Genomic DNA, 14,371 nt, shown 5'->3' on the forward strand with positions numbered 1-14,371 from the left:
AAGATGATAATAAATTTTAAAAAGAATGGGGAGAATTTGCAAAAGTATTGTAAACAGGTTAATACAGTGTCAGGATTTTAAGAACATTTGTAATTTTAGAATTCATATAGGAAATTTGATGTAGAAAAAACAATTTGGAGTAGAAATGGCATGCAGTTGAAAAGAATTTAAAGAACGGGGGTAATGGGATTCGGAGAATCCCCTTTTATGGATTTGATGTTGCATATAATTTTCTTTGTGGTTGTTGTTTGTTTTTACTTTTTGTTATTTTTGTTGCAAATTTAATAAAGATATTATATAAAAAATAGATATTGATGCAGAGCAATGAAGACACAACCAAAATGTTAGTGTCTGGACTCATGCTCTGGCTTCCAAACAGGTGGCTGCATATCCCACAAGAAAAGTGCCTGAGCTTTTTCCAGAGAAGAATTAGAACATCTCGATCAGTACAGGAATGCCACAGAGCCAGAAGCTGGGCTTTTAAATACCCTAAGAACTGAAAGGATGCTGTGCTCACTTGGAGTACAATAGCAACAAACAACTGCAGATGAACTGTAGTTTACAGGTTCAAGTTTCCATTTAAGGTTCTATTGAAAATGGAGCTCACCCTACTTAAATTCTTTAGCCCGTTGCAAAGTATTTCCCTTCAGTGCCTAACTTTCCCTATGATTTAGAGAAAATCATCGTTACATATAACCACAGCTTTGGAGAGAGATCATTGGCAGTGATGAAACAATATCATACAATAAGTACGGGGTTAAAATACATTCCTGTTTGACACCCATTTTTGTGATTATCTTCATGTGACAGTTGTCCCCGCTGACCGCAGTGGACTTGAACAGTTGTTTGAGTGTACAAGTCACGAATAAGAAAACTTTGGTCTGTGGATGTCTATCCTAGTTTAATCCCACCATATCTTTCTTGAAACGGAATCAAAAGCCTCTTTCAAGTCAATAAACATTGTAAACGGTTCCCCTCTGCTGAGATTAATACATTTCTCTGCCGATTGGACCGACACAATACCATGATCCAGTGTGGATTTGCTAACGGCAAAAGCCAGTTTGCTCCTGTCCCAAAAGAACTGATAAATGACAAAGGACTGACAGCACACAGAAGAGGGGACTCACTAGCCCAGGAAAAGACACTGGAATGATTTGTGCTCCGGTTTAAAGAACTGCACTCAAAGCTAAATGGCTCAGAGGTGAACTGTCTGTTCTGCGCTGCCAGGAGAGGTTTGCCCACTTTGTTGGCAAGATGTATTGCTTGGCACAGAAATACATAAAGACGTTGCTCTAGACAGGCAATAGCCTGCACACCCAACCGGAATTCCTGTCTGACTCTTGAACAGGCTTTTGCCATGGCAGCTGTTGCCATTACGGCTGGTGGAAATTTCCATGTGTTGCTGCGCACTTATCGCCACGTTTTCATTGTCATGTGTCCAGTGGAGCAATAAAAGGAAACATCTGTGGAGCAAAGAGCTCGGTGTCTGTCCCAGAAACATTAAATTGCTTTTGCTCTAAAAGCCTCGTGGAATCAACCAAGGATTTCAGCAGCTCCTCGGAGCTTAAGAGAGTATAAGAAATAGCCTATCTGGTGGTTGTAAAATATTTTTCAGCTGTAGAAGCATTCTTCCCAAAACAGTGGGAGATGAAATGCAGATCAACACCACACACACAAAAAAAAAACTTGTTCAAGAGCAGCAGTTGGTTGTTTATTCTTTCAAAATCTTTGCTCTTGTTCATTTTTGCACATTTTTCAAGGTAGTTAGTTAGTGTGTCCCAAATCACATATTCCAAGCTCTTTCAGTTCGTTTTCTCCCCATTAGGAGGGTAACATGAACCAATCATTAGAATTTTCCTCCTATGGGGCCATCATAACTCCCAGCTGGAATATGAACCTTTGAAATACATATCACAATTCAAGGCTGGTTTACACAAACAGCTGTGCCACCAGATCCCTGCATATTCATGGGAGGCAGGAGACAAGTTGTACCTAATTAAATATAACTCAGCATTTCAGGTTGCCAAGAGATTATTTCCGTGCACTCTGGTTTCCGTCCTGGTGTTCCGTTGCGCAGGAGCGGTTTAGTCCTGCTGGTCACATGACCCAGAAAGCTGTCTGTGGACAAACGCCGGCTCTCTTGGCCTGAAAGCGAGATGAGCGCCGCAAGCCCATAGTCCCTTTGACTGGACTTAACTGTCCAGGGGTCCTTTACCTTTTTTTCACCTTACACCTTTTGAATTTCCAGTTCAATCATTAGTAGGCTTACCAGAAAAAAAACATCGCTTAGCTTCCTGTTGTGCTTTTAGCAACAGATTACAGAAATCAGCAGGTGAAACTTTGTACCACGTGAAGCTGAACACGGCTAACGTGTCTCCGAATTTCTGTATAGTGCAGGTAATATTAAAAGCACCTAAGAATGTAAGAAGAGTTTGCTAGATTGGGCCAATGGTCCATCTAGTCTAGCACTTTTCACAGTGGCCAAAAAGCCAGCAAGCAAAACTTGAGCCCTCTCTCCTAATACAGTGGTACCTCGGGTTACATACGCTTCAGGTTACATACGCTTCAGGTTACATACGCTTCAGGTTACAGACTCCGCTAACCCAGAAATAGTGCTTCAGGTTAAGAACTTTGCTTCAGGATGAGAACAGAAATTGTGCTCCGGCGGCGCAGCAGCAGCAGGAGGCCCCATTAGCTAAAGTGGTGCTTCAGGTTAAGAACAGTTTCAGGTTAAGTACGGACCTCTGGAACAAATTAAGTACTTAACCCGAGGTACGACTGTATCTAGAAACACTCCAGAGGCAGGGCATAGCCATCATGACTAGTAGCCACTGATAGCTTTGCCCTCCATGAATTTGTCCAATCCTCTTTGAAAAATCATCCAAGTTGGTGACTGAAAACCAACAGCGTGGCAGACTGAAAAGTTGGCAACCTTGGCTGCTAGGCACAGACTTGTTCAGGAAAAAAGTTGGCCGTGCACTTTCGGAGCCCGAAAAAATCCATTGGAAATGAACATTTTCATTCTTATTTCATCTGCAAGTTTGTACAAGACCTTTAAAAAACCCATCCCATTCTACTCTCCTCTCTGTTTTTGGGAGGGTCCAAAAGCTCTTAGGATACTGGATCTCTCCCAACAATCTGTAAAAATAAGCTCCAGTCACTGCCTTGCTTACTGAATAATCTGGAACTTATTTCTTGGCCAGACATTTTTGGTTAAAGCCCATGTTAAGAAGCTCGACTCAGGGCAGCTCAAATTCACTTCAGCTCCTCCACTCCCTTTGAGAACAGCAGCCGGACAGCGATGGAGCTCCGAGGTGTTTGCCTTCTGGTGTGCCTCTTTTCTGTGGTACAATTGACAACTCAGCAGAACATCAGACCCAAGAAGAAGCCAGAGAAAGGTAAGATAACCAGAAGGAATTTCCCAATAGCTCCACAGATGATAGATAGATAGATAGATAGATAGATAGATAGATAGATAGATAGATAAATGATAGATAAATGATAGCTAGATGATAGATAGATAGATAGATGATAGATAGATAGATGATAGATAGATAGATGATGATAGATAGATAGATGATAGATAGATAGATAGATAGATAGATGATAGATAGATAGATATAGATAGATAGATGATAGATAGATGATAGATGATAGATAGATAGATAGGTAGATGATAGATAGATGATAGATGACAGATAGATATAGATGATAGATAGATAGATATAGATAGATAGATAGATAGATAGATAGATAGACAGACAGACAGATGATAGATAGTTAGACAGATGATAGATAGATAGATAGATAGATAGATAGATAGATAGATAGATATAGATAGATAGATAGATAGATAGATAGATGATAGATAGACAGATGATAGATAGTTAGACAGATGATAGATAGATGATAGATAGATGATTGATAGATAGATAGATAGATAGATAGATAGATAGATAGATAGATATAGATAGATAGATAGATAGATGATAGATAGATGATAGATAGATAGATAGATAGATATAGATAGATAGATAGATGATAGATAGATGATAGATAGATAGATAGATAGATAGATAGATAGATAGATAGATGATAGATATAGATAGATGATAGATAGATAGATATAGATAGATGAATGATAGATATAGATACACACACACACACACACACACACACACAAGCATTCAACGGTGTTTCTCCCACTGAGTTTGTATAGTTTAGCAAAAGCTGCATGTGTAAATGGGTGTCATCTGTGCCCTGCTGTCTACTTCATCTTTTCCTGTGTTGAAATGACTCTCCAAACAGGGTTTATGAAAAGGTCAAGAAACAGTAACACTTATTATCACCCCTTTCCCCTTATCCACGCTATCTAGCCCAGCGGTTTCCAATTAGCTAAGTACTGCTTTTCTTTTTACTATAATTTTTACTAAATATTTCTAATTCACATTTCAAAATATTCATTTAAACCACCTTAAATCAATGACTTCCCTTCTTCTCTTTCCATGGTTCATTTTGCATACATGTTTTACATGAACTAAACCATTGTTACATCCATCAAAACTTATCTACACTGTTGAATTTATCTTAATGTTATCAGCGTTTCACCCATATATTCAGTAAACATTTCCAATCTTCTTTGAACGTATGTTCTTCTTGTTCTCTTATTCCATATGTTAAATCTGCGTATTCCATCAGTTTAAGTTGCCATTCTTTTTAGTTGGGACTTCGCTCGATTTTCATTTGGGGGCTAACAGAACACGGGCTGCAGTAGTGGCATAAATAAATAACCTTTTTTTGACAGACCCCCCTGTTTTTCAAAAGCCAAGCCATGGGCCCCCTACTTTTGAAAATTTCAATGTATCTATGGTACTTTTTGTTATGTGAATGGGTTATGCAGACCCCCTGGGGTCCTCGGGACCACTAGTTGGGAACCACTGAAAATAATAATAATAATAATAATAATAATAATAATAATAATAATAATAATATTTGTACCCTGCCCATCTAACTGAGTTGCCACTCTGGGCTGCTTCCAGGTATGACTGTATATGACAGTCATCTAAATTGGGTTTTGCAGTATTGCATGGCAGACTGGAAGAGATCAAGGCAGATTTTTTCCAAGGCAGAGCCTTCAGATCACAACCAGTTGTGTTTAAATAAGTTCATGCACAATATGTGCAAATCGCATTGCTAACTAGAGGGGCATGCGACCTGCTTTGCAGAGAGTAGTCGTCTATTTTGAAAAGCTGTCTGGTCCAAGTCCAGGTTAAAAATGAAGAACCACAAGAAAGAAGAGCGAGGATCATGTCGCATTCATAGAATAGTAGAATGGTAGAATCAGAAGGGGTACCCTGAGGGTCATCTAGTCCAACCCCCTGCAATGCAGGAATCTCAGCACCTGGTCTCCCATCCAATTTGAAACCAGACCAGATCCTGCTTAGCTTTGCAAATGCGCTAGCAGTTTTATTGCTGCACCTAAGGCTGGTAGCTAGAACAGTTGCACATATACTGGGGACAAGCAGGGTGTGATTTAAAACAGAGATAATATTGCAATGAATGATGGCTAGGCTACGGCACCGCAATGTAGACATTTATTATTATTATTATTATTATTATTATTATTATTATTATTATTATTTTATTTATACCTCGTCCATCTGGCTGGGTTTCCCCAGCCACTCTGGATGCCACCCAACAGAAATAATAATAATAATAATAATAATAATAATAATATAACCACATTTAGATATTTGGGCTTCTTTTGTTTTTATATTTCAGGGTCTGTGGAACATCCTGCCACAATAACATTTCTCCACATGCTCTTATGTCGCATGGGTTAACTATTCAGATGTTGTTCACACATGCACAAAGGGTAGTGTAGAAATAATTTTAAAAGGATGAGGCCAACTTGGAAAGTTCTGTTAGAATCCTGGAATCCAAGACCCAAGTTTGGGGCAAGTACTTTTTGGTGAGAAGAATAACTGCAGAAATTTAACATTGCAATACATGCAGCAAAGGAAGGCATGGAAATATAGGCTGTAAAACCTGCATTACCAGTGAATGTTCTTTCCAAAGTATCCCACTTCCCTAGCACACAGATAGACCTCACATTTTGTAAGTCATAAAATGCTTTACTTACAAGACTCTTCAAAGCTCAGATTCATGTGTTTTTCTATACAGCAGTCAGAAAAGACGCACAGGCAATACAATGCTGTTTGGTTACAAAACAGCAGAAGTTCCTAAACTATAGGTATACAAAAATGCTAGTTCATATTCCGTTCTTGCCTGAAACAAGAGAGGCTGGTTAAAGCCATGCGGCTGAGCTGAAGCAACCAGCTCAGACCTCCTCACATACCGAATCCACATGTAAACTGAGTACAACAAAAGGTTTGGTTGCCCATTTCCTTCTGAGGTGAGAGGAAGTGACCTAGGCTAAGCCTGGCAGGTCAGCTTACTCTATGGCATTAACCCCTTCATGTGTTAATTAGAATCAATCATGCTGGTTATATGGGGCTGGTTACCCTACAAGTTCCTGACCACTGTTTTACACAGGCCTTATTTATTTGTAATGGTCAGTTGTCTTGCAGGAACCATGATGTAGTGGTACCTCAGTTTTCAAATGCCTCCATAGTCGAACATTTCGAAACTCGGAACGCCGAAAACTTGGAAGCAAGTGCCTCAGTTTTCGAATGCGACTCGGAAGTCAAACAGGAAACACGGTTTCCATTTTGAGTTTTCCGTATTGAGGCTTCTGCTTTCAGTTTTCGAATGATTCGGAACTTGAATGGACGTCCAGAACGGATTACATTCAAAAACCGAGGTACCACTGTACTTATAGAATCATAGAATCATAGAGTTGGAAGAGACCACAAGGGCCATCGAGTCCAACCCCCTGCCAAGCAGGAAACACCGTCAGAGCACTCCTGACATATGGTTGTCAAGCCTCTGCTTAAAGACCTCCAAAGAAGGAGACTCCACCACACTCCTTGGCAGCAAATTCCACTGTCAAACAGCTCTTACTGTCAGGAAGTTCTTCCTAATGTTTAGGTGGAATCTTCTTTCTTGTAGTTTGGATCCATTGCTCCGTGTCCGCTTCTCTGGAGCAGCAGAAAATAACCTTTCTCCCTCCTCTACGTGACATCCTTTTATATATTTGAACATGGCTATCATATCACCCCTTAACCTCCTCTTCTCCAGGCTATACATGCCCAGCTCCCTTAGCCGTTCCTCATAAGGCATTGTTTCCAGGCCTTTGAAGATTTTGGTTGCCCTCCTCTGGACATGTTCCAGTTTGTCAGTGTCCTTCTTGAACTGTGGTGCCCAGAACTGGACACAGTACTCCAGGTGAGGTCTGACCAGAGCAGAATACAGTGGCACTATTACTTCCCTTGATCTAGATGCTATACTCCTACTTAATTGAACAAAACATACCCGCTGCCTTGTGGGACATCTTCGGGAGAAGAAAAGGCCAAGGAGTAAACCCTACACAAATCTGAAGTGGAGTCCCTAAGATAGTTGGGTGGCATCTTCTATGCCTCCCTTGGACAACTCCTGCAGCCAAGCTGGTGCCAAAGGTATCAATCCTTTGCTTTCCTTTAGTCCACATCATTGAGACCAAGAGGTCTGATTATCTGGACAGCCCAGGATCTCCAAACACACTGCCCAGGCTTGCACCCCAGGATGGTCACTTCAGTGCTGATAATGCAGTAGAAGCTACGCAGGAGGCAGCAGTTACAAATTTCTGGTCTCTGCCTCCAAAGCAGGTGCTGTAATTCTCCAGCAGTTTGATTTCACCCCTGGAGGCACAGACAAATGCCAACAACAACAAAAAAACATAATGTGGCATTAGGTAAAGGTACCCTGACCATTAGGTCCAGTCGCGGACGACTCTGGGGTTGCGACGCTCATCTCGCTTTATTGGCCGATGGAGCTGGCGTACAGCTTCCGGGTCATGTGGCCAGCAGGACTAAGCCGCTTCTGGCGAAACCAGAGCAGCGCACGGAAATGCCGTTTACCTTCCCGCCGGAGCGGTACCTATTTAGCTACTTGCACTTTGACGTGCTTTTGAACTGCTAGGCGGGCAGGAGCTGGGACCGAACAACAGGAGCTCACCCCATCGCGGGGATTCGAAACACCAACCTTTTGATCGGCAAGCCCTAGGCTCAGTGGTTTAGACCACAGCGCCACCCGTGTCCCTTAATGTAGAGTCAAATCAAATCAAATCAAATCAAATATCTTTAATACGGTCAATGACCAGTAGAGTTATTGAAGGTAAAAAAGGGTAAAGGACCCCTGGACGGTTAAGTCCAGTCAAAGGTGGCACGAATCTCACTTTCAGGCCAAAGGAGCTGGTGTTTGTCCACAGACAGCTTTCTGGGTCATGTGGCCAGCATGACTAAATTGCTTCTGGCGCAACGGAACATCATGGCAGAAGCCAGAGCATGCGGAAATGCCGTTTACCTTCCTGCCACAGTGTTAACTATTTATCTACTTGCACTGGTGTGCTTTCAAACTGCTAGGTTGGCAGGAGCTGGGACAGAGCAACAGGAGCTCATCCTATCGCGCGGACTCGACCACCAACCTTCTGATCCACAAGCCCAAGAGGCTCAGTGGTTTAGACCACAGCGCTACCCGCATAATTCAAACAGAACATATTAAGATGAGGGCATTGTGCCACAAATATAAAGCATGTTGATATAAAAGAGGCAAAGCATATAAAGTAGTTGGAAAGGAAAGAAAGAGTAGGGAATGTTGAAAAGTTGCTAGGAATACCAGTTTCTAACCAGCTTCCGTGGAAGTGATACACAGCAAAGGTGGGACATTTTACTGCATGGACCTGTTACGAATTACTGATTCCACCTATTGCGAACTCTCTCTATAACAAACGCTGCATAATATGCTGCTTTCTTCTTTGTTCATTGTACTCTTTGTTATATTGCCAGTGAGGGAGGAAGTTCTGGTTCCATTCATAAATATGATTGCATTCATTCTGCGTAGGCAGACATGATCATCAATCTCTTCGTTTGCTCTGCAGATGTTGTGAGCCTCAAAATGTTTGAAGACCTGAAGGAGCAGTTAGAGAATATCTCCCAGGAGGTGGCTCTGCTAAAGGAAAAGCAAGCACTTCAAACAGGTACAAAACCCAATGACCTATAATTTTTCAGACGCCACAAAATGGCCTCACTTTGTGAAATAAGGCTATTTATGACATAACATTAAGCCGTGGTGTGTTAGCTAAAATGTGGTTTATTTGTATTTCCAGTACATTAACATTAACTGTTCAGTAACCATAGGTTGTTTGGGATCAATAAATCTGGATTTTAAACTATAATACGAAGCACCATAGTTTGCGCTAACTACCGTAGTTTCCCATTGTGCTAAAGCTCAGATGTACTGATTTCTTCTGTTGCTGCATTCTCACACCCTGCCTGGTTGCAGAGATGGAAAGGGAGAGTGGTTAGAAAACAAAATCACTACCGCATCTTAAAAGACTCTGTCTGTCCACTTCCCTAATGTCAGCCTCTGCGGGTCAGGCATCCAAGCTCCGAAACCAGCTTGCAAGCGCAGAAAAAGCACAAGAGCTTTTGTAGACAAATGCTTAATGTTGTTATCCTCACTCTAGGAGTGAAGTGTTGTTCAAAGTGACATATGCAAACAGCTGAAGGCAATTTTGCAGCTTGCATTGCATTTCCTCTCAATCAGTGCTCTAAACATGTGTGATATGCTGTGTCCTCCATTCTTTGTTGACCAGGGAGCAGGCTCAAATGATTCACATTGTCCCAGGGCAGCTGTTTACCTGCTCCACCTGGTACGCAGGTTGAGACCCTACCTGCCTGCGGACTGTCTTGCCAGAGTGGTGCATGCTCTAGTTATCTCCCGCTTGGACTACTGCAATGCGCTCTATGTGGGGCTACCTTTGAAGGTGACCCGAAAACTACAACTAATCCAGAATGTGGCAGCTAGACTGGTGACTGAGAGTGGCCGCTGAGACCATATAACACCGGTCCTGAAAGACCTTCATTGGCTCCCAGTACGTTTCCGAGCACAATTCTAAGTGTTGGTGCTGACCTTTAAAGCCCAAAATGGCCTCAGCCCAGTATACCTGAGGGAGTGTCACCACCTCCATCGTTCAGGCCGGACACTGAGGTCCAGCTCTGAGGGCCTTCTGGCAGTTCCCTCACTGCGAGAAGTGAAGCTACAGAGAACCAGACAGAGGGCTTCTCAGCAGTGGCACCCGTCCTGTGGAACGGCCTCCCTCCAGATGTCAAGGAAATAAACAACTATCTGACTTTCAGAAGACATCTGAAGGCAGCCCTGTTTAGTGAAGTTTTTAATGTTTGAAGTTTTATTCTGTGTTTAATATCCTGTTGGAAGCGCCCAGAGTGGTTGGGGAAGCCCAGCCAGATGGGTGGGGTATAAGTAATAAATTATTATTATTATTATTATTGTTGTTGTTGTTGTTGTTGTTTTCACCCCCTCTGTACTGCAGCAGGAGTCACTAACATCATATGCCAGTCTGCTGAGGACTGCACCTCTTCAGATGGACCATGGCCGCTCCCTAAATCCCTCTGGCTCCACCACATTCATGTTGATTCCTGTTCCTCTCCATACTGAGTGACTGAGGAATGAGAGGACCACGGAGTCACAACCTTTGAGGCACCTCATTTTCTCTCTCTGCCTGGTTGTGTGGTTTAGGTCCAAAGGAATAGGGCAGTAGCAGCAGTGTGGAGGAGAAGGACCCATTCAGAAAAGGTGGTCCGCTGAAGGACTCTTCTCCAAGGCCTCCCCAAAACTTGGAGAGCTAACAGGCACTGACTACCATTCACAAGGACAGCTGTGATTCCTTGTGGCAGGGGCAGATCGACTTTGAAACGAATGAGTCATAAGCCCCTAATTCTAGGGCGGTCCCAGAAGCGACATTGCTTAAATTGTTTAAGGTCTAGTAGACCCAATTTGAGTCCCATGACTCAAAATGATTACTTTTTTGTTGTCAACAATCCCAAAGTTCGAGAGTCAGTAGCACAGATGTCATAAAGGTTTAGTGATCTGTTGTGGAACAATCCCGTTGAAGAAGATGACAGCGGTTGCCTCATCGCTGGTTGCAAAGAGGCCCGCATAACAGTTCAAGCTTAAGCCCCCCCCCCCCCCAATGTAGGTCCGCCACTGCTCTCAGCATCCTTTTTTAAGTCTAATGCAGTGTTTCTCAAATTTTGTTTTTTTTTTTGGACTACAACTGCCATCATCCCTAGCTGGCAAGACTGGGATAATAGGAATTGTAGTTCAAAAACAGCTGGAGACCCAAGTTTTTGGGAAACCCTGCTCAAATGGAAAGAGTAAGAAATGCTTTCCTTGCTGATACACCAAACAGAGCTAGTACAGTGGTACCTTGGTTTGCGAACTCAATCTGTTCTGGAAGTCCGTCCAACTTCCGAAACGTTTGCAAGCCAAGGTGTGGCTTCTGGTTGAGAGAGAGAGAGAGAAAAAAAACTTTATTCGCATTAGCCAATGGCTGTAGCAACATTAAAACATTACAGTATACGCAGAAAAGGAAATTTGATATAAAATCAATTTAAAGTCCTGAATCAGGAGTCAGTTAGTGGCCCTTATTCTGATTGCCCCTGCTATGAACCTAGCAACCTTTGCTGTTATCTGCTCATTTTGATGTGACAGAAGAAAAGACATTGTGGCAGTGGTTGAGCGCCCTGGGATGCTTAGTACGAGTGGGGTGACGATCTCATTCCTCAGGTCTTTGTAGAGAGTACAGGACAGGAGGGCGTGTGCCGCTGTTTCAGTGCTGCCATCTCCACAGGGGCAAAGACGTTTCTCAGGCGGGATCTTTTGGAATCGACCCTCAAGTACCGCAGATGGCCAAACATCCAGTCTTGCAAGCATAAAAGCACTTCTGTATTTTGGGATAATAAGTTTGTGCAGATATGGGGCCAGAGAATCAAAATGGAGAGGTGGAAACTGAACATACCAAGGGCAGAATTTCCTTATAGTGGCCAGGTTATTCTGATGCTCAATATCTTTTAGACGTTGACCAATTAGATTGTTTGCTTTAGTGGGGCTCATAGTGAGTAGGTGTTGCGGGGATAGGCCACAAGAGTGAAGTTTTTGATAGACGGTTTTAAGCCAGGCACTTTTATGGGAGTCTTGAAGTACAGTACTAGGGATAGTAAACCGGGGGGATTTGATGACTTCTGGTTAGCTGATTGGCCCTGGAAGCAACGGCGACAGCCGAAAGAGACGTTTGGCTTCCAAAAAACATTTGCAAACTGGAACACTTACTTCCGGGTTTGGGAGCTGATTTGTTTGGGAGCTAATCCGTTCAGGAACCAAGGTACCACTGCATTGCACTCCAAAGCACATGGTTCCTTTTCTGACTGTTTCCCCGCACCATCTCCTCCCCTTTTTGTCTCTCGCTAGTTTGTCTGAAAGGCACCAAGGTCAACCTGAAGTGTTTCCTGGCTTTCCCCAACGCCAAGACCTATCACGAAGCCAGCGAAGACTGCATCTCTCAAGGCGGCACCCTCAGCACCCCTCAGACGGGAGACGAAAACGACGCTCTGTACGACTACATGAGGAAGAGCATTGGGGCCCAGTCGGAAATCTGGCTCGGCATCAACGACATGGCCGCCGAAGGGAGATGGGTGGACATGACAAGTACCAGCATCGGCTTCAAGAACTGGGAAACAGAGATCACCACTCAGCCTGATGGTGGGAAACTGGAAAATTGCGCCACGTTGTCGGGGGTCGCCACTGGCAAGTGGTTTGACAAGAGGTGCAGAGATAAGTTGCCATATGTGTGCCAGTTCATGATAGTTTAACGGTGGAACTCCCGCTGTGGACAAGGAGGTCAAGGCGTTCAACTTGGCCCCAGGAACAAAAATATGCAACTCATACATACCCTCATATACTCTTGGCAGATAAACATGGCTTGGCAGAACGAGTTAACATCTGTGCTGCATTTTAATCGGCTAAAAACTACATTCCGCTCAGTAGCAACTACGTTTTTCTCACTGAGGCATTAGTTATACAGTGGTGCCTCGCAAGACGAAATTACAGTGGTGCCCCGCAAGACGAATGCCTCGCAAGACGGAAAACCCTTTCGTCTTGCGGGTTTTCCGTCTGCAGAGGCGCTTCGCAAGACGAATTTCCCTATGGGCTTGCTTCGCAAGACGAAAAATGACGAAAAAAATCGAATTTTTTTTTTGCTCCAAAACCCCTTATTCTGAATCGCTAAGCTGCTAAAAGCATTTTAGCAGCAAAACCGCTAATTCCCCCCCCTAAAAAAGCCGTTTTTAGCCCTTTTTTAGCCAATAGCACTAATAGCGCTACTCCGTCAATGGGCTTGCTTCGCAAGACGAAAAAACCGCAAGACGAAAAGACTCCCGGAACGGATTCTTTTCGTCTTGCAAGGCACCACTGTAATTCGTTCTGCGAGTTTTTTCGTCTTGTGAATTTTTCGTCTTGCGAAGCACGGTTTCCCATAGGAAATGCATTGATGGTTTCCCATAGGAATGCATTGAAAAAGGCGCAAGACGTTTTCGTTTTGCGAAGCAAGCCCATAGGGAAATTCGACTTGCGAAGCAACTCAAAAAACAAAAAACTCTTTTGTCTTGCGAGTTTTTCGTCTTGCGAGGCATTCGTCTTGCGAGGTAACACTGTAGATATCTATATTTTTACATCCAAAGCCTAATAGGATGACTTCATTAGTCGAGCGGCGTTTCAACTTTGCCAAAATAATACGATCCTTAAGACTCATTAGTTGTTTGTTGCATGTACTCTCCCTTCCGACCCCTTTGCCTTCCTGCTGATTGCACCAAATTAAACCAGCTTTTGCAGAATTGTCCTTATTATCATCTTTTTGGGACACCAAACTGAAAGTGCTTTAGCACAGCTGCCTTTCATTAAATGTTACAGCTCCTTATGGCCAAATTAACCCAAATAAATCCATTGCACACCTTTTGCTCCACTGAAATAAGCGTTCGGTAGAGTTGTCTCGGCCTAAGTTATAATACCGGACAATGCTGGTGTAAAGAGGAAGGGGGGGAGGCGCTATCAAGAGCTTTCACTCTGTTGTGCAGAAAAATAAAGATAATTTTTGTATTTAAAAAAAGGACATCTTGCATATGTTGATGGGGCAAAGTGTGTTCTCTCTCTCTCTCTCTATCTCCAAGCTACAGTAACTTCCTTCTGGGCTCAACTGGCTGAAAATATAAGGAAGGAATTTCAAAAGGTATTAGTAGTACGGTGGTACCTCGGGTTAAGAACTTAATTCGTTCCGGAGGTCCGTTCTTAACCTGAAACTGTTCTTAACCTGAAGCACCACTTTAGCTAATGGGGCCTCCCGCTGCCGCCGCACAAT

General features: G+C 43.1%; 1 protein-coding gene across 1 annotated transcript; it reads left to right on the plus strand.

Annotated features, from left to right (window-relative positions):
* The first annotated feature begins 3,190 nt into the window (after positions 1 to 3,190).
* Positions 3,191 to 14,122, plus strand: CLEC3B (C-type lectin domain family 3 member B). The gene is made up of 4 exons (XM_083405218.1): positions 3,191 to 3,398; positions 9,038 to 9,136; positions 12,430 to 13,041; positions 13,674 to 14,122. Exons 1-3 carry the CDS (start codon positions 3,302 to 3,304, stop codon positions 12,828 to 12,830), a joined length of 597 nt encoding a protein of 198 aa, XP_083261344.1. The 5' UTR covers positions 3,191 to 3,301; the 3' UTR covers positions 12,831 to 13,041; positions 13,674 to 14,122.
* Positions 14,123 to 14,371: the final 249 nt, after the last annotated feature.

Source organism: Podarcis tiliguerta (assembly GCF_965153285.1).
Source record: "Podarcis tiliguerta genome assembly, chromosome: 12".
Lineage (NCBI taxonomy): Eukaryota > Metazoa > Chordata > Lepidosauria > Squamata > Lacertidae > Podarcis > Podarcis tiliguerta.